Source organism: Typopeltis vanoorti, chromosome 5 (assembly GCF_054136105.1).
Source record: "Typopeltis vanoorti isolate ZY-2024b chromosome 5, IOZ_Tvanoo_1.0, whole genome shotgun sequence".
Taxonomy (NCBI): Eukaryota; Metazoa; Arthropoda; class Arachnida; order Uropygi; family Thelyphonidae; genus Typopeltis; species Typopeltis vanoorti.
In genome coordinates this window covers 118,410,078-118,429,256 of record NC_143553.1, presented here as the reverse complement: position 1 = coordinate 118,429,256, position 19,179 = coordinate 118,410,078, and the positions used below count along the sequence as shown (strand labels likewise).

At 34.8% G+C, this 19,179-nt stretch overlaps 1 protein-coding gene across 2 annotated transcripts in view; it reads right to left on the bottom strand.

The window, feature by feature from the left end:
• The window catches only part of LOC150106749 (uncharacterized), a 59,062-nt gene extending 40,127 nt beyond the window's left edge, over positions 1 to 18,935 (bottom strand). Inside the window, exon 1 of one of the 2 annotated variants that reach the window (XM_090392686.1) lies at positions 18,217 to 18,935. In XM_090392686.1, coding sequence (XP_090248812.1) covers positions 18,217 to 18,282 — 66 coding nt within the window. In that variant the 5' untranslated portion in view covers positions 18,283 to 18,935. Of the gene's footprint in view, positions 1 to 17,961; positions 18,002 to 18,216 lie in introns of those variants that run through there. The other variant, XM_090392687.1, reaches the window with a different exon arrangement.
• Positions 18,936 to 19,179: the final 244 nt, after the last annotated feature.

The window sequence follows — 19,179 nt, the reverse complement described above, 5'->3', positions numbered from 1 at the left end:
AATAGTTCCACTGCATAAAGGTGGTTCCAAGACTGCTGTTGTAAATTACCGACCGATTAGCATATCAGGAATCATTGTAAAGGTCTTAGAGAAAATAGTCAAAAGGAAAATACAAGATCGGATTGAAGAAAATGGGATACTGTATCGGGGACAGCATGGTTTTGTGAAGGGTAGGTCATGCCTCAGTAACTTGCTCACGTATTATAACACAGTGACGGCTGAACTGGATAAGGGTAATGGGTTTACGGTGATTCTACTGGACCTTGCCAAGGCCTTTGACAGGATTCCACATGGAATTCTAATCAGTAAATTGCAGCATATGGGAATGGACATAGGGTTGGTGAGATGGATAGGAGGGTGGTTGACGGAGAGATATCAGAGAGTGGTTTACTCGGGAGTAGAGTCCACAAGACGGCCTGTGACTAGTGGTGTGCCACAAGGATCTGTTCTTGGACCAATGCTGTTTAATTTGTTCATAAATGATATAGGAAATGATCTGAGAGGAACAGTTCATTTGTTTGCGGATGATGCGAAGTTGGGTAGGGCAATAGTGAATGCAGATGACGTCAAAATTTTGCAGGATGATTTGGATAGATTGGAGGTCTGGGCTAAGGAGAATGGATGTCAGTTTAATGTGGCAAAATGTAAGGTTATGCATTTTGGGGTGAAAAGATTGGAGGCAGTTTACTGCATTGGTGGAACCCTGCTCCAGGAAATTGATGAGGCACGAGATTTAGGAGTGTTGGTGGATAGGGAATTGAAATTTAGGGGACACATTGCAAAAGTGACCAAAACAGCTCATCAAATCACTTGGTTGCTGAAGAATACGTTGACAAGCAGAGACAAGCAGGTTATTGTTCCTCTCTATCGAGCCTTGATAAGACCCCATCTAGACTACTGTGCTCAGATTTGGTCACCTAGGTTTCTTCTTGATGGGGAGGATGTGGAGAGGATCCAGAGGCGAGTGACCAAGATGACAGCAGGTCTGTGGAATGAACCGTATGAGAACAGGTTGAGGATTTGTGGGTTGCAAAAATTGGTTGATAGGCGGAGGAGGGGAGATATGATTGAGACATTCAAATTACTGAAGGGTTTCTATAAAATTAATTCAGAAGATATTTTTGAGAACAGGGCTGGTTGTGGGAGGACTAGGGGACATCCATGGAAACTGGGCAAAAGTGTGGTTAGTAAAGGTGTTAGAGCTGGGTTCTTTACTTTTAGAGTAGTGAATGAGTGGAATGCGCTCCCTGAGTCTGTAGTGGATGCTGTGACAGTGAATGAGTTTAAGGCGAGGTATGATAGATACTGTATGAATGTCAGATAGTTGTGATGATTTGGGGCCTCCCTCGATGAGTCTAATGACTCCCTGGAGTTGCCCGTAATAATAGTAATAATAATAATAATAATGAGACTAGTGTAACTCACATGAAAAATTTCTTAAAATGGAAGGAACTTGAATTTAAAAAAATTTAAAAAAACAAAACTACTATTGATTTCCAGATCAAAGCATGTATGAAATGGAAAAGAAACATTGGACGAGTGTTTTAGAATGCTTGATTGAAATTATAAAATTCCTCGGTAGCTGAAATTTAGCTTTTCGCAGATCATCTGATAAATTATATGAAAGAAATAACGGCAATTTTTTTAAAATTAGTTGAACTGTTTGGGAAGTTTGATCCCGTTATGGAAAATCATGTTGAAAGGACCCTACAACGAAACAATAGAGTACACTATTTGAGTAAAGCCAGTCAAAATGAGATATTGGAAACTTTAAGCAACGCAATTAGGGATACAATTTTATTATCAATTCCAAAATCTAAATATTATTCCATAATTTTAGACTGCACACCTGATGCAAGTAAAACAGAACAAATGACCATTATTATTCGCTTTGTTTCCTGTGACAATGAAATTGTCAAGATCAGGGAAAACGTTTTAGGTTTTGCAGATATATCAGATTCTGCAGTACGTGGTTTATGTGCAACAATAATGGAACAACTGGAAAAATGGAACATTCCCATTGAAGACATGCAAGGTCAAGGGTATGACAATGGAGCAAATATGGGCTCCAAAATTTGCTTTTGAACAAAAATCCTCTAGCTTTTTGCATGCCATGTGCTGCTCATAGTCTAAATTTAATCATTAACGATGCAGCTAAAGTGAATGCAGATACAATTAGTTTCTTTGCAATTATTCAAGAAATATACAATTCTTTTCATTCTCTTACAAACGTTGAGCAATCCTTTTAAAGTTCGTAAAAAAATTAACATTGAAACAGCCATCAGAAACGTGATGGGAAAGTAAAATTAATACAATCCGCCCTCTATGATATCAGTTAGGAGAAATTTATGATGCGCTTTTTGAAATTTTAAATAATGAAAATTTTAATAAGGAGACTCAGCATGAAGCACAAACATTATGTGCTAAAATAAAGGACTACAAATTTATTTGCTCTTATAACTTGGTATGATTTACTTAACAGAATAAACCCTGTGAGTAAAATGCTTCAAGACAAAAATATGAACATTACACTTGCTTTAGAATCTATCGAAAACTTAAAAATATTCTTACAAGAGTATCGATCAGATAAAAATTTTAACGAAGTTCTAAAAACGGCAAAAGAACTGAGTGAAGAGGTGGATGGAGAACAAGAATTTAAAACTAGTATGGAAGTTCGAGTACGAAAGAAGACATGACAATTCGACTACGAACATCATGATGAAACGGCACAATTCCCAGAAGATAAATTTAGAGTGAATGTGTTTTATACACTTCTAGACGTTGCAATATGTTCATTTTGAACAACTAAAAGATATGATAATTTCAATTTCTTGTATAGATTACTACAAATTAATAACGAAGATTTACGAAAAATTTGTGACGATTTAGAGATTCTCTTGAAGGACTGCAACAATAAAAACGTAAATGCAATAGAACTATATGACGAGTTATGTGCTTTCTGGGAAATTTTTCGGAAAGATAATTTAAATATTCAAAAGCCCTTTCGATATTCTTAATTTTATTGTGTTCAATAATTTATCTTTCCATAACTTTTCAATTGATTTAAGAATACTATTAACCTTAACTGTTAGTGCAGCGAGTGGTGAACATTCCTTTTCCAAGATGAAATTGATTAAAACCTACTTAAGAACAAATATGTCACAAAAAAGCTTGTTAGTTTGGCATTAATAGCTATTGAAAATGATATATGTGTGGAATTAGATGTTAAGACCATTATTTCTAATTTTGTGAATAAAAACAAAAACCTTAAAATTTTAATAAAAAAAATTTCAAGTATATTTATGTAATTTAATTTATTTTCTGTTATTCTGTAAAGATGTCATTTTTTGAATACTTATATTAAATGTTCTAATTATCTGTGAATTCATTTCTTATTTTCTCATCTATCTCGAGTTTCTTTTATTTTTCTAAAAGATAGTTCCACTTATAAAAATTATTACAAGTTACTAAATTCTTAGTAACTTGTAAAATGAAAGAATTTTTTAAACTTTAGTTCAAATAAATTTTAACTTTAATTAAAATTCATTTTAATTTTGTTAGCGATTCGGGTCGGTGAGAAGGCTATAATCCCTGTATCATTATATTCAATGATTAAAGTGAAGTGGCTTTATCAAAATTTGCTTTAACTTTTGAGAATTTTTTGAATATATGGGTTTTTAACGATTATCCTGCCTAGTCAACACTCCCGGTTCATTACATTTAGCAAACCAACGTGTAGCTGTTCTGTCAAAATTTATTTAAGAAATTTCAAATAATTTAAATTTTTATTATCGTAAAAGAACCACACACTCCCGAACCACACACTCGTTACAGGGGCGCTTAGATAGAAACTGCATGCGGGCGTCAAAGACCCTAGCGCCGGCTCTGGTTGTAAGCTTTCTCACAAACTCACTTAAATGCATGCATTACTTTTCTTAAAATTTAATTCATCATTCCAACAACATCCAAGGTAAAGATATGCTATGGATCTTTACTTCAAGTATTTTTAGTTGTTTTTTTTTTTATGTGGATCCCACTCAAAAAAAGAGGTAAAGTTATCATACATTAGTACTATGGGTAGGGACTAGATAATCTGCAAACTCGACTCTTAAGACCAAACCCAACTTTTTAAGCTGCATCAGGCTTCCAATGGGCGTGCTGGTGGTCTTATTTTGTACAATGAAATTCACCTGCTGACTAGACATTAACAAAAATCCACACCCACAGCGTGGATTTAAAACATAACCAACTGGTTTAAGAGCAGAAGTATACTATCCACTCGGCTAACCACGACAACAGTTTGGGTGTTAGACGAAAGTTGAGAGATGAAAAAGTGGGTGTCTTACTGAATGATGATGTCCATAGAACTAAGTAATTTTTCTGTTATTAACAAATAAAATTACCTAGAAGATTAAGTTTGTATATTCATCTTTTACTGTTTCTGCTGATGCATTTAATTTGGCTTTCTTAGTGGTGTACTTTAAAGTTATTACATTATTTTGACTTTAGAATTCCCTTTAAACTTTGGTTACTGATGAAATAATTTAAACAATGATCTGGACCTTTTCCTTCTCCACATTTTCATTCAGTAATTTTGTATAAAATAGTATTATCTGCTTTGTTATCAATGCTTCCCTTGTTGTTGTCAAAGAATGGGGCATTAATGTGTAAACTATGTATAAATAATATATGTATAAATGTAGAGGTAAAGAACTCTTCCAGACTTTTTCCTTTATTCTTTGCACTGCCATTAAAGTAGGAGGGAAAAAAAAAACACCATTACTACCCATTTTAAGGATTATGCTTATGATTTCTAATGAAGTCCACAATATTGCTGAATGTCTGTAAAGATATTGAAGAACTTCAATTGTAGAACCCACACTATTTCAGACAAGAACATAACCTGTTAGGGTTAAGTACCAAGAGATGGCAGCACTTGTTTGCCAACCTCTTCATCGGTTGCCACTTATAATTAGTGATAGTTTTGAGCCAGCTATCCCTGATTGGAGATTGAATTAGCTGTCTCCAAAAGCTAGATAGGGTTAAAAGGCCTTGCCTACTCCCTATAAGGAAATAAAATGGCATTAGCTGATTTGATTTTTTTTTTAATCACTGTAATAATCTACATGCATACCTGCAGATAAAGCTTTAACTCCATGGAATTAGCACTTATTCAAGATCTAATAACAAAATCAATCTCTTAAGTATAAAATATTTTCTAAAATTCTTAAAAAAACAGAGATGCAAGACTCAGTCAATCCAAAAGTCAAAACTATTTTAATTTCTTACCAATAGCAACGAGGTTCTTGTATAACTATCAGTGCAATACTATTTTCTTTTGATTTATTTCACATCGTTTCTAGCTATGAAGAATGCATTTGAATGAATAATACTAATTTGTTATTGCTTTCCATAGTCAATGTTTTGTAACTTTAGCTGCCTGTAGCTTAAAGTTGGACAATCTTTACCTCCAGGAGAGACCATGATTCCACTTAATGGAAGTCTGAAGTGGCTTGAGTCTGAGTTCCATGTTTGGTCTCTAGGGTATGAATTCTGCCACTCAATGCACAAATCTCCTTACTAACATCACCCATCTTGGTGAAACCCATGCATGTGTGAACATGCATATGTATGCACACGCACACACACAGTCACTTTTCAACTTATAATTAACAAATCCTTTCACTCAGACTGTTGCTACTATTAAAGGTGAGAAAACTCCCAGAGACTCTTTTGGAAAAATGTAATATCTTGCACTGCACAAAGAATGACAAAAAATGTAGTGCAGCATGGGGATGAAGTGACAGCAGAATGTATGCAGTGTTTAGAAGCTGCTGCTGAAAATATTTTGCAAGCTGCAATTGCTTGCTACAGAGAAATTTATGCATTAAAGAAGAAAGCAAACTGTGTAGACTAAGTTGGACATAATGTACAAATTTTTAAAGAGGTCTACTCTTGCTTTCACCTAAACTCCCTCTTCCTCAAGATGAGCCTAGACATTCCATATGTTATGCATTAAGTAAATCATCCTCATAATGGTTTGCTGCAATTCTTGAATTTAAACAATTTGTTGTTAATAAACTATCATGCTTGCTTCTGCTGATGAAAACTATCTAATTAATAACGCAGCAGCAGCTTTGAAGAATTAGTCTGTTCCATGTATTTCCAGGTGATTATTTTATTGGTAAGTGCACAGAAGCACTACACACTAATGTTTCATTACTTATAATAGTACAGTATACAGTACTGTACTATTACTTATAATAGTACAGTACTGTATACAATCTAACAGACAAGCTTAGGTGTTAAATGTTATTCATAACTTATTTTAATGGCATTACAACACCAAACTAACTAAATTATATAAAAAGTATTTATTGACTGGCTTATGTTTAGCTGGATTTCAAACCAGCATTTTTAGAGCACATTTCATGTTTCAGCTGACACGCAACAATAAGTAAAACAATTCAAACTGTAACAGACAAAAGATCATACATCCTACAGTTGATAGCACAGACAGTCATACTTATAAACTTGCTCAACAGTTAGCCAAGTTCCTTGCCTGCCTTACTGACAATGCCTCTACTTTTCAAAATTTCTGTTCATTTCAAATCATTAGCTAAAAATAATATCCTTAAAAATACAGACATAATGGTTAGTTTTATAAATTACATATGCCAAGAAATTATATTCTTGGTTTCCTCCTTTATCCACGTGTAAGCAAACAAAGTTTTCACATGAAGTAAGTTCATGATAGAGCAACTCATATATAGAGGCCAATGACTTCATATCAATTGCCTTAGTATCCCATAATGCAATGCATATAACCTTACAGATATGTATAATGCTATGCATTATGGGAAGGGCCAACACTCAGACTGGTTTGACCTTTGTTGTGGTCTCATCAGTGGGAGCCAGACCCAGAAGTGATACTAAGGTTGAAGTAATGCGGAAGTCATATTTCAATATGCAAGCAGCCAACAGTACCCATGCTCTTTCTCCTATTCATAAATGACCTCAAAGTCTATTTACAGTTTGGTTGCTGACAGTATTCTTCATTCATCTTTTTCATTTGCCAAATCTTGCAGTGCTCAACTATATCTCAAGCTACAAAGTCTTCTTCTGTAATCAAAGGCCTCATATACTGATATCTGTGCCTTATTTCATGGGATGAGAACAACCAACTAAATTTCAATAAATTTCAAAAGAACAAATTCCAACCACCACCAAATCACAATGCTGTGTCACTTTACACAGAAAAGGTTTCACACTTAATCCCTTCTCATCACTGATAATACTGAGATCACACAAGATCAAATATCTCCTCTTAGACTGAATTAAACCTCTAGGTTCTCCTGGAAGCATATTCTCTCTATAATCTCTTGTCTCCAAAAAACAAGGTGTTCATTGCAATACATTATTTCTCACATTTACAACTCCTACTCCTATCACTGTATAAATCCAAAATCTATGGCATTACCCTGTTTTTTTTTTTTTTTAACATACAGGTTGGTGCACCAAACTTATCTCTAAAAATGCTTTATGCTAACTAGAAGAAAACTATTTGGCTAATTGGTAATCTCTCTCCCTTTCACATGTCACTTTCTCACAGACATTCTATCTTATATCTCTTTTACAAGTATTTTCATCAGTACTGCTCTACTGAACTGATTGCCACCATTCCTTGTAAACACAGACTTAAGTGAGTGTCTCTACATAACAAACTAACTTTTCATTCTCTTCTTTCTTTCCATCAACTTCTGTGCCCACACACTTTAAAAAAAGTGTGTGGGCACAGAAGTTAAAAAAAATCAAGAGGTGTTTTCTTTCTCTTGCCTACGCACACACAACAACACAGAACTGATACACTATAGATTTTGCCATCTGTTGTGTGTATGTGTAAGGGGAGGGGGTGGAATAGGGTTGATAAAAAGAAAAAAAAAATTAGTGGCATATGTTTAACAAACTCATTTTTTTATCAGTTCACTTGATATCAACTCTTTTCACAGACACTCACTAAACAGGCAACAAAATGGATAAGAAATCTTCACTTTACAGGCCTAACATCAAGAATTTAAATAGGCAGTACAGCGACAAATATAAGTTTCAAAAGTTTTATCCCTACAGTTCGATCAATTTATAAAAGTAAATGTCTCCTGTTCATTTTTTCTTTTTTTAAGTTAATTTTTTTCACCCGAGTAAAAAGTTCTTTGTTCTGTAAACATACTGAATCATTATATTGTTTATATCAGTTTCATTTGGGAATATCAAATTTTAACTTTGTTTTTATGAGCCTATAAATACAGAGCAAATCATGTAAATATAAAATCTTATGAAGAGAGGCTTAGTTATTGTAGTATGATGCTGGAAGATCACCAAGGTCAGAAAGCATCAAAATAGTTACTAGGAAAGAGCAGCGAAGAACTTCTAATTAAATTAATAAGGATGTCTTCTACTTCTGACAGAGTTAATTTCAGAAAAAGGTGCCTCTGCTTTACTGATTTATATAAGAGCTGATCATGCCTTAGTAATGAACTTTTTTTATAATAGAGTAACAGTGAGTTGGATAAAGAAAATGGCTACACAATGATTGCAAGATTTTGCAAAGGCATTTGACAGAATACCACATGGAACTCTGTTATAAATTAGAAGCCAGATGATTGCTGGATTTTACAAAGACACCTGACAGAATACCACATGGCTTGCAGACCATGCTCTGGATACACGCCACAGAATACGGTGAAAGAAAGCTACAGTGATACACTGTAGCAAATACAAATTTGAAAGACTCTCTATGGAATCAGCCTCAGCCCTGAGAAATTCTCCAAACCTCAACAAATTTGGGTGTATGCGACTGCCCCAAATTTGGGAGGCCTACATCAGCAGACCTTCAGCCCAACGGCCAAGAACACCTACTTAGCCCGCTAGAGGGCACCATCAGGACTGTTAGGAGAACAATAGCTTCATCTTTTCATTCCCAGTTTCTGTGTTGTAATGCCTACGTGCACGTAACTTTTTTGTAAGTTCCTTTGGAAAATGGCAATGTGACATTGCCGAAATATCGGAAAATATTTATTAAAGTTTAATTTAATTTATATTCCTAACTACATTGTTCTATTCCTTAAGTGTTTTAATAAAACTTGTTATACAAATTAGAACAAATAGGGATGGATACAATCAATGTTGTATCCACCCTATTTCTTTTACCATTTCTTACTGTGTTAATTTGTTTTTGTCCATTTATAATGGGCACATAAAAAAAGTGGTATATGGAGGGACAGAATCAAGGCAAAATCAGGTGACTAATGGTGTGCTACAAGATTCAGTGCTGGGACCACTGCTGTTTAAGTTGTACCTAAATGATACAGGAAATAACCTGAAAGGAAACAGTCAGTTGTTTGCTGATGATGCAAAATTATGTAGAGTAATGGCTAATCAAGGAAATGTGGAGAACTTGCAGGACAATTAAACAGGTTGTCAGTATGGACAAAAGAAAACGGGTTCAGTTTAATTGTGAAGAAATGTAAAGTTATGCTGGAATAGATTACATGCTGTGTACCATATTGATGGAACTGTACTCCAGGAAATCGATGAAGCTAAAGTGGTAAGGTTGATAAAGTAGCTCATAAGATTACTTGGCTATTGAAAAACACACTAACAAGTAGAAATAAGGAAGTTGTTATTCCACTTTATAAAGCAGTGATACGTCCACATCTGGATTACTTGCTCAGGTCTGGTCTTCTGGGTTTCTTGGGGATGAGGAAGTGGTGGAGAAGATTTAGAATCAAGCAACAAGATGGTGAATGATTTGTTCCCTATGAGGATAGATTGAGGGTATGTGGAATGCAGAAGTTTGTTGATAGGAGAAACAGAAAGGATATGACAGAAACATTTAAGTTGCTTAAAGAGTTTTATAAGGTTGATGCAGCAGAAATGTTTCAGCACTTGGCTAGAGGGATCAGAACAAGAGGACATCTTTGGAAGCTGAAATAACGGTATGGTTAGTACGGGTGTGAGGACTACATTTTTTGCTTGGAGAGCTGTGAATGAGTGAAATAGGTTGCCAGAATCAACTGTGAGTGCTTTGTCTGTTAATGGGTTCAAGGAGAGACATGATAGTGTGTGTGTGGATAGTTTGGGTCTCCCATAATGAGTCTTCAGACTCCATGGAGATGCCCACACAATAATAATAATAAAGGAACATGGAATGTAAGAAGCACACATCAAAGAAAACTAAAACTGATAAAGAAAGAAATTAGAAGAACTTAGTTAAGATTTGAAAAATTAGTGAACTGAGAAGGACAGGAATGGGTTACTTCGATACTGATAATTTATTACTCTGGAAATGAAAATCTTCAAAGAAATGGAGTAGCAGTCATTGTTAGAAGAGAATACAGAAAATACATTTTGGAATATATGGACTTTACAACCGTGTTATAAATAACTATTTTGAATTTCCCGGCATTTCGAACCCTCATATCAAAGTCATCATCTGCAGTATATACAAATATACAAGGACAAAACGAGCCACATTTCATACAGTAAGCTAAAGAAACAGTGATTTGTTCACTGGTTATTGTACTGGCATAACCTCTAGTGGAAAAAAAAAAAATAAATAAAATAAAATTAAATTAAATTAAAAATTAATTAAATATTTAGAAACTATATCAAAGCGAAATTCTATTTAAGATAACATGGGAGAAACATTCTTTCATATTGATAGTTTTCTTACAGTAACAATGATGTCCTATTTTTAACATGACAGTTGTTATATTAGATTTAAGATTCTGGATTAGCTACAGTCCTGTTTATAGATAGCTCCTAGGAAGAAAGGTTCCGTGGGTAGAATATGTGCCAACCACATGTTTGGGATTTTTAGACCATCATTATTGTTCACATTGGGGTGGTTGATAAGAATCTCACAGGCTTCCTTAAATTTGCATTCATACCGTGTTTTGGTGTGATGTAAACAACTGGTGCTTTTCCAGTCTATTCTATGCAAAGTGTTCAGGGCATGGTCAGAAAGGCCAGCTTCACCATAGTTATTATATTTAATGTGTCGTTTATGTTCCTTTTGTCAGATAGGAACTGTGCATCCTGTTTCCCCTATGCATGGTAGATTACAGGTGCAATAAATACACCAGGGTGGGCCAGTGGAGGGAGTGGATCTTTGGATGAGTTGAGTAAGCTTTTTAATTTTGCAGGTTTAAAGGTGGCTTTGAGGTTGTATTTCTGTAGTATTCTATTTATTTTTTCTCATGTCCCTTTAATGTAAGGAATGGTTATAGTTTTATTGTAGTCTAGTTTATCTTATTTTTTATTGAGGTCTTGTAGAGAATTTTGTTAATGGTGTTTTGGCTGTAACCATTTTTTAGAAAAGTACTGCTGATAAATTTAAATTCATCTTTCAGTGCTTGTTCATTGGAGCAGATCTTCAAAACTCTGTTTTTTAGAGTATTAATGACACTTAGTTTTTGTATTGGGTGGTAGGAGTTTATGTGTATATACTGGCCAGTGTGTGTTGGTTTCTGGTAAACAATGAAGGAAAGACTGCCTGAAGGAAGACGTGTACCTAGAAATGGAAGTGTGTTCTGTTTATCAATCTCAATTGTATGCATTTGTGTTGTTCGTTTAGATGGCTAAGGAAAGTGTCTAGTGTCTGTCGACCATGGGACCAGATCGTGAAAACATCGTCAACATACCTAAGCCGGACTTTGGGTTTTAAAGGAGATGAATCTAGATAGAGCATGTTGCTCAAAATGTTCCATATAAAGGTCAGCAATGTATGGGGGGGGGGATAATGGCAAGCCCATGGCTGTGCCTTCTTTTTGTAGGTAGAAAGCATTTTGCCATACAAAATAACCAGAACGTAATGCATGCACAAAGAGCGCCGTGATATCTGGAGGGAATTTGTTCTGTAAAAGAAGCATTGGGTCATTGATTGGGACATTCATAAAGAGGGCAGAGACATCATAAATCATCTTTTTCTAATGTAATGTCTTTGATTATGTTTATGAAATGTTGTGTTTCTCATATAGGAGGGGGAATGACCTACCAACTCCCTGAGTGTTGCCACTAATTTCTTGGCTAGAAGATAATTCAGGCTGTCTATACCTTCGACTATCGGCCGGAGTGGTGTGTTTTGTTTGTGTATCTTAGGTAGACCGTAAATTCTCAGGGAACGAGCGTAGCGCAGAAGTAATTTTTTTACTGTATCTTCAGGCCACGTAGTAATTGATTTAAGTAGTTTCTCTGTTTTCTTTTTTATTCTATTGGCTGAGTCGTAATTAACAAGTTGGTATGTACTATTGTCCAAGACTAGCAGATTCATTTTTTCTAAATATGTGGTTCGGTTTAGAATAATGATGGCACTCCCTTTATCGGCTCTAGTTATCACGATGTTCGGATTTGATTTTAATGATTTCACCGATGTTAATTAGTGTTTCATTAAATTGCTTGTTATTGTTTTCTTATAATTTATATTTAAAATGTTGGCGGTTCCTAAACGTATTTTATCTGCTATGGTATTTTGGGATGAATCTTAAGCATGGGATTTTAATATTACAAATAAAATCCAATTTGCTCATCAATCTAGGTGATATGACAAAATTTAGACCTTTGCTGAGTAGCGAGAGTTCATCTTTGTTTAAGGCGTGGTTGGAGGAGACTGGTGGCTCCTGTAGTCTCTTGCTTCTGGTTGGTTGTTAACATTCTCTGTGGGGAAATTCAAATATGTCCGTTGGTTTTGTTGATCTTTTAGTCTATGAAAAAGATGATTTATTAGTCAGTTTTGATGTCTCTGCCCACTTTACGAATGTCCCAATCAATGGCACAATCCTTCTTTTACAGAACAAATTCCCTCCAGATATGACAGAGGTGTATTATATTCTGGTTATTTTGTATGGCAAAATGCTTTCTACCTATAAAAAGAAGGCACAGCCATGGGCTTGCCATTATCACCCTGTATTGCTAACTTTTATATGGAACATTTTGAGCAACATGCTCTAGATTCCTCTCCTTTAAAACCCAAAGTCCAGCTTAGGTACATTGACGATGTGTTCATTATCTGGCCCCATGGCCGCCAGACACTAGATACTTTCCTTAGCCACCTAAAAAAATAACACAAACGCATTCAGCTCACAACTGAGATTGAAAAGCAGAACACACTTCCATTTCTAGATACACTGGTCACATGTCTTCCTTCTAGTAGTCTTTCCTTCACTCTTTACCAGAAACTGACACATACTGGCCAATATATACACATAAAATCCTACCGCCACCCAACACAAAAACTAGGTGTCATTAATAGTCTAAAAAACAGGGCTTTGAAGATTTGCTCCAATGAACAGGCACTTAAAGACAAATTTAAAGTTATCAGCAATACTTTCCTAAAAAATGGTTACAGCCAAAACACTATTAAGAAAATTCTCTATAAGACCTGAATAAAAAACAAAGATAAACCACACTACAATAAAACTATAACCATTCCTTATATTAAAGGGACATCAGATAAAATAAACAGAATACTACAGAAATACAACCTCAAAGCCACCTTTAAACCTGCAAAATTAAAAAGCTTACTCAACTCATCCAAAGATCCACTCCCTCCACTGGCCCACCCTGGTGTATTTATTGCACCTGTAATCTACCATGCATAGGGGAAACAGGATGCACAATTCTTATCAGACAAAAGGAACATAAACGACACATTAAATATAATAACTATGGTGAAGTTGGCCTTTCTGACCATGCCCTGAACACTTTACATAGAATAGACTGGAAAAGCACCAGTTGTTTACATCACACCAAAACACGGTATGAATGCAAATTTAAGGAAGCCTGTGAGATTCTTATCAACTACTCCAATCTGAACAATAACGATGGTCTAAAAATCTCAAGCATATGGATGGCACATATTCTACCCACAGAACCTTTCTTCCTAAGAGTTAACTATAAACAGGACTGTAGATAATCCAGAATCTTAAATCTAATATAACTGTCATGTTAAAAATAGGACATCATTGTTGCTGTAAGAACACTATATATATATATATATATATATATATAGTGTTCTTACAATATATATATATATATATATATATATATATGAAAGAATGTTTCTCACATGTTATCTTAAATAGAATTTAGCTTTGATATAGTTTTTAAATAATTAATTAATGCGTAATTTAATCTGTATTTTTTTTTTTTTTTACTAGAGATCATGCTAGTAGAATAACCTGTATCAAATCATTATTTCTTTAGCTTACTGTGTGAAATGTGGCTCGGCTTGTCCTTGTATATTTGTACTAGGGGGCCATGCCACCTACCCCCCCCCCCCCCCCCCCCCGTGTCCCAGACTGGTAGGCCGGTTCTCCTTGAATTCTGATGACCCGAATTTTGAAGACTCGAAAGGGGTCACCCCCGGCACCTGAGGCACCGATGTCCCCCAAGTTCCAGACTGGTAGGCCAGTTCTCCTTGAATTCTGATGACTTGAATGTTGAAGACTCAACACTCAGGGTAGCCCCTGAGTTTCAAAACGTTTCAAAAAACGTGATATAAAAAGGCTTATCATTTTATATATATAGGGTAGATATACTGCAGATGACCTTGATATGGGGGTCGAAATGTCAGGAAATGAAAAATAGTTACCACCTATATCTTGGTCATCCTCTGGGTCCTTTTCCTGCCAACTGGGCAGAGAACACTTGTTTTGCTGATCTTTCCTCTCCCATTTTGTTTAACTGACCATACAACCTGAGATTAGCTCTGCTAACACATTCCTGGATACTGACAATGTCAAGTTCTTTCCTAATATCCTCGTTTTTAATATATTGCCATTGATGCTATCTGTTCATGCCATTCATGTCAGGACTCTCCTATCTGTGGTCTGTAGTCTTTGGTCAAGTGTTTTACTTCTGATCTAGCTCTTAGATCCATAAGTTAAAATTGGTTTGAACACTGTCTTATATACAGCTAATTTCAGTAGCGCACTCAAGATTTAATCTTTGGGGGAAGGGGGGGGGCACCTGTATTGAATTGAATTTTGGTGCAGACTGTGGAACAGATCATGAATTATTGATAGATGAAGTTAAATTAAAATTAAAGATTAAGAAGAAACAAAAGGACTGTATCAAATTTGATGTAAATCATATAAACAATGCATTTAAAGTAGAAGCAGAATGCTGAAGAAATTAAAATTTGGAAAAGAAGATGGGAAGATCATTAGAACTGTGGGAAGAAACAAAATATATAGTAATAGAAGCAAAGAAGAATCTAAGTAAAGCAACAAGAACCAAGGATTGTAAATGACTGTCAGAAGAAGCCATTCGAATTGCAGAAGAAAAAAGAAAAACGAATCTTCAGATAAACAAAGAAAGGGTTAGACAATTGAGTGCAGATTTCCAGAGACAGGCAAGGAAAGATAAAGAAAAACATTTAAGGCAAAAGATGCAAGGAAATTGAAGAAAATAGCATTACAGATAGAACAAGAGATCTGTTTAGAGAGAAAAATAAAGAGGGAAATTTACCCCTAGATTAGGAAGAGTAAAAAGTACTTCAGGAATAAGTTTGATGGAAGAAGTGAAAAAGAAAGAAAAAAAAGATGGAAAGAGTATGTAGAGGATTTGTACAAGAAAGATATTAATAGTGAAGGGGAATTTGCTGAGAAACTATGATAACGAAAAGCGAAGTGATATTAGCAATAGAACAGCTGCCAAAAGAAAAAACTCCTGGAGCTGGAGTGTCAATGGAATTATTGAGAGCAGCTGGCGATGAAGTGAACATACTGACTGAAATTTATTATTATTATTATTATTTGACACCTCCAGGGAGTCCAAAGACTCATTGAGGGAGGGCACCTACAGTGCTATCTCCACCACTCAAATCCACCAAATGACAACAACTACACCAATGCCATCTACCATCGACCACCACCACCACCACTAGTTTCTCCACAGACAATCACAAACATTCATGCCCACAGCAGGATTCGAACCAGCAGTCTTTTGGCTGGAGAGTGGATACGCTAACCACTCGGCCAGCCGGGCCGGTATTTGTCAACATGTTTGGAAGAAAACGTGCTGGCTTAGAGATTGGAAAACATCAATATTCATTCCAATTCCAAAAAAATTAAATCCCAGAGATTGTGGGAATTAAATTATCAGCTTTAATTTCACTCCCAAGTAAAGTTAGGCTGAAAGTGATCCAAAAAAAGGCTAGAACCACATGTGAATAGAGAAATGCCAGAAGAACAGGCAAGATTTAGGAGAGGTAGAGAAACTAGAGACCAGATAGCAAACATGAGATGGATTATGGAAAGAGCATTTCAGAAGGAAGTAGTCATCTGTTTTATTGATTATAAGAAAGCTATTACTTAATGAGAATACCAGAGCATCTTGATTAGAGGACTGTATAACAACCAAGAAGCTTCAGCAAAAACAGTCTTCAGAGAACCAGACAGTATTCGAGTAGAAAAAGGAATGTGCAAAGTTGTATACTGTCCTACCATCTTTTTAATATTTATAGTGAATATATTATGTGAATGACCAACTTAGACAAAGACCCAACGGGAATTAAATTTGGTGGTGGAAAAATAAATAATTTAGGATATACAAATGAATGCAACCAACATATAAGAAACTAAGGAAGATCTGAAGCAGTTGATTCTGTTGGTTATGAGGGAAAGGAAAAAAAAAACTCGGCTTGATTTAAACATCAGCAAAACAAAAGTGATGGCTTCTGGCAATTTGGATGAATTTAGGATTAAGGTAGATAAAATAAAGGTGATTGAAAGCTATGACTGAAATTATAATTAATTTCCAGAATAAGAAATGATGGTTGGTGTGAAGATGAAATTAAAAGGATAGCCAAGGGGGAAAAGCAATGTTAAACCTGATAAAAATTATGAAAGACAAAGATGTTAGTCCAGTCATGAAAGTTAGAATTGTCAAAACAAAGGTGTTTCTAGTCGTGATGTATGAATGTGAAAGCTGGATTATTTTGAAGAAACACAGAAAGCAAATTGATTTATTTGAATTGTAGGCATGGAGAAGACTTTTAAGAATACCACTTTTAAGAAGTTTTAAGGCTTTTAAGGCTAAAAATGACTGATAAGAAAGTTTTTGAGTATAAAGACAGAATGCTCCCAGCAGGCAATGATCACTAAACAGAGGTTAATGTACTCTGGGCATATTATGCATAATGAATCATTGGAAAAGACAGTTATGTTAGGGAAGATTGATAGCATGAGAAGGTGGGAAGACTACAAAAGAGTTGGATGGACAACATAAAGGAACTTACCAACTTGAATTTACAATTGTTGAAAAAAAAAACAATAGGCTGAATGAGATGGAGAGCCTTTGCTCACAACTCTGAAACTGCACATATCAGTGTCACCTCACAAATATTATGAGGTGACACTGATATATATATATTTTTTTCAAGTACTCAATTTTAATAACTGAAAATAAAAAAAGTAATAATAAAGATGAATTACTTCAATAAGTCACTGTTGTGTTATTGTTTATCATGAATAAACAGAAAGGACAAAGGAATGGCTGAATTTAGATAAATGAAACTTGAAAATTAAAAAATGCATTTAAGTTACATAAATGTATGAAATTAAAATTAAAAATATCAATAAATAAAGTGGTATAATTAAATTAAGTTATATTTATATTTTATTTAATTCATGTTTAAAATATTACTTTCATTTAAATATAAAACTTGGAATTTTATTATTCATGTTTGAATGTTAATTTTTCTACATTGTCTTCTTTTCTTCTTTCATAATAAATTAAAATGTAACTCAATTATCGTGTGGATTCTTTTGCTAGAAAAATTTCAGTCTTTGTCGTTAATTTTCAGGGCAAGCTAACTTAACTTGCACCTTTAGATGTGATCAATTGTAGTTCCTTTAACTATTTTACATAGCTTTTTATTTTATTACACATCCTTGTTACCTTTGATGACGATGTCTTTCATTTGTTCCTTTATTATTATTATTATTTTAGTTCATTCCTTAAAAATTGTCGCTTACTTTACCATTAAAGAACAAATTGTGGGCTTTTTCGACCTAGATATCGTAGCGTTCCGCCATCTTTGCATTTGTTTACAGATAGTTGCAGTTATAACCGTATGACATTTCTACTAGTCTTTGGGATGACTTTTGCTCGCATATTTCTTTAAAGAACAGAATTTAACGCAAATGTACTTACATCATCTGAGCCGCTTGTACAAAAGCGGAATACCGATGTGACAGCTCCATCGACCTTGGCCCTCATGTTTGTGGGATAGTTGTGTGTGGCCTCCGTCCGATCCCTGTGTAGGTGACCAGATTTTGCTGTCAGTTGCTATGTTGGCTAACCGTTTGCTAGTAAGGGACGTTCCTAGTGGAGGGTAGCGGAACAATGGCACTTCTTCATATTCGATTCAAGAAGCTTAGATAAAAGTCATAAGTTTGCATTTGACAGTAACGTCTGTGTATATGAGCACCTCACCCTATATAACTAACCTCAGCAGATACAGATATAAGGATTCAAAATTTAATTATCTAAAACTGTTATTTAATTAATTACAGTTCTTCATTTCTTTACATAGTGCAATCTGAAATTTTTGAAATATCATCTCCTGGGGCGTTGGTTATAAGGTAGGTTTCGGCTACAATCAGTTAAGACAAGACAGCTGAGCAACACATAGTACAAAGTCAAATTTTTTGTATTATGTAAATAATGATTATGAAAAACTTTCTGGAAAGAACACTAAGCAAGGAATTCGGTATTTATCTAACTTTCACATTTAAATCCCACAAAATGGACTAAAATGAGGAGCAGTAATAAATGTTTATCTGGCCGTGTGGGGGGAGGGTAAAACTGACTAGATTTGGCACAAGGTGTGCATGTGTTTTCACGCAATAAGACATGGATGACAAGAATTCGGAGTTTTTACATAGCTTTTATATTATAATACAGGCAGCAGTAAATAAAATTCGATATATATATATATATATATATATTTATATATATAAATTGCGGAGTTTATCTAAATTCCTGAATAATAACTTCTTTCTTCATTATTGACTCTCCTTCTGTTACTAATATGGACAGAGCTCCTTAATTTTGCACCGAGAAACTTTTTTTTTTCGATTAAAACCTTAGCCGTTTGCTTAGGTTTTAATTTAA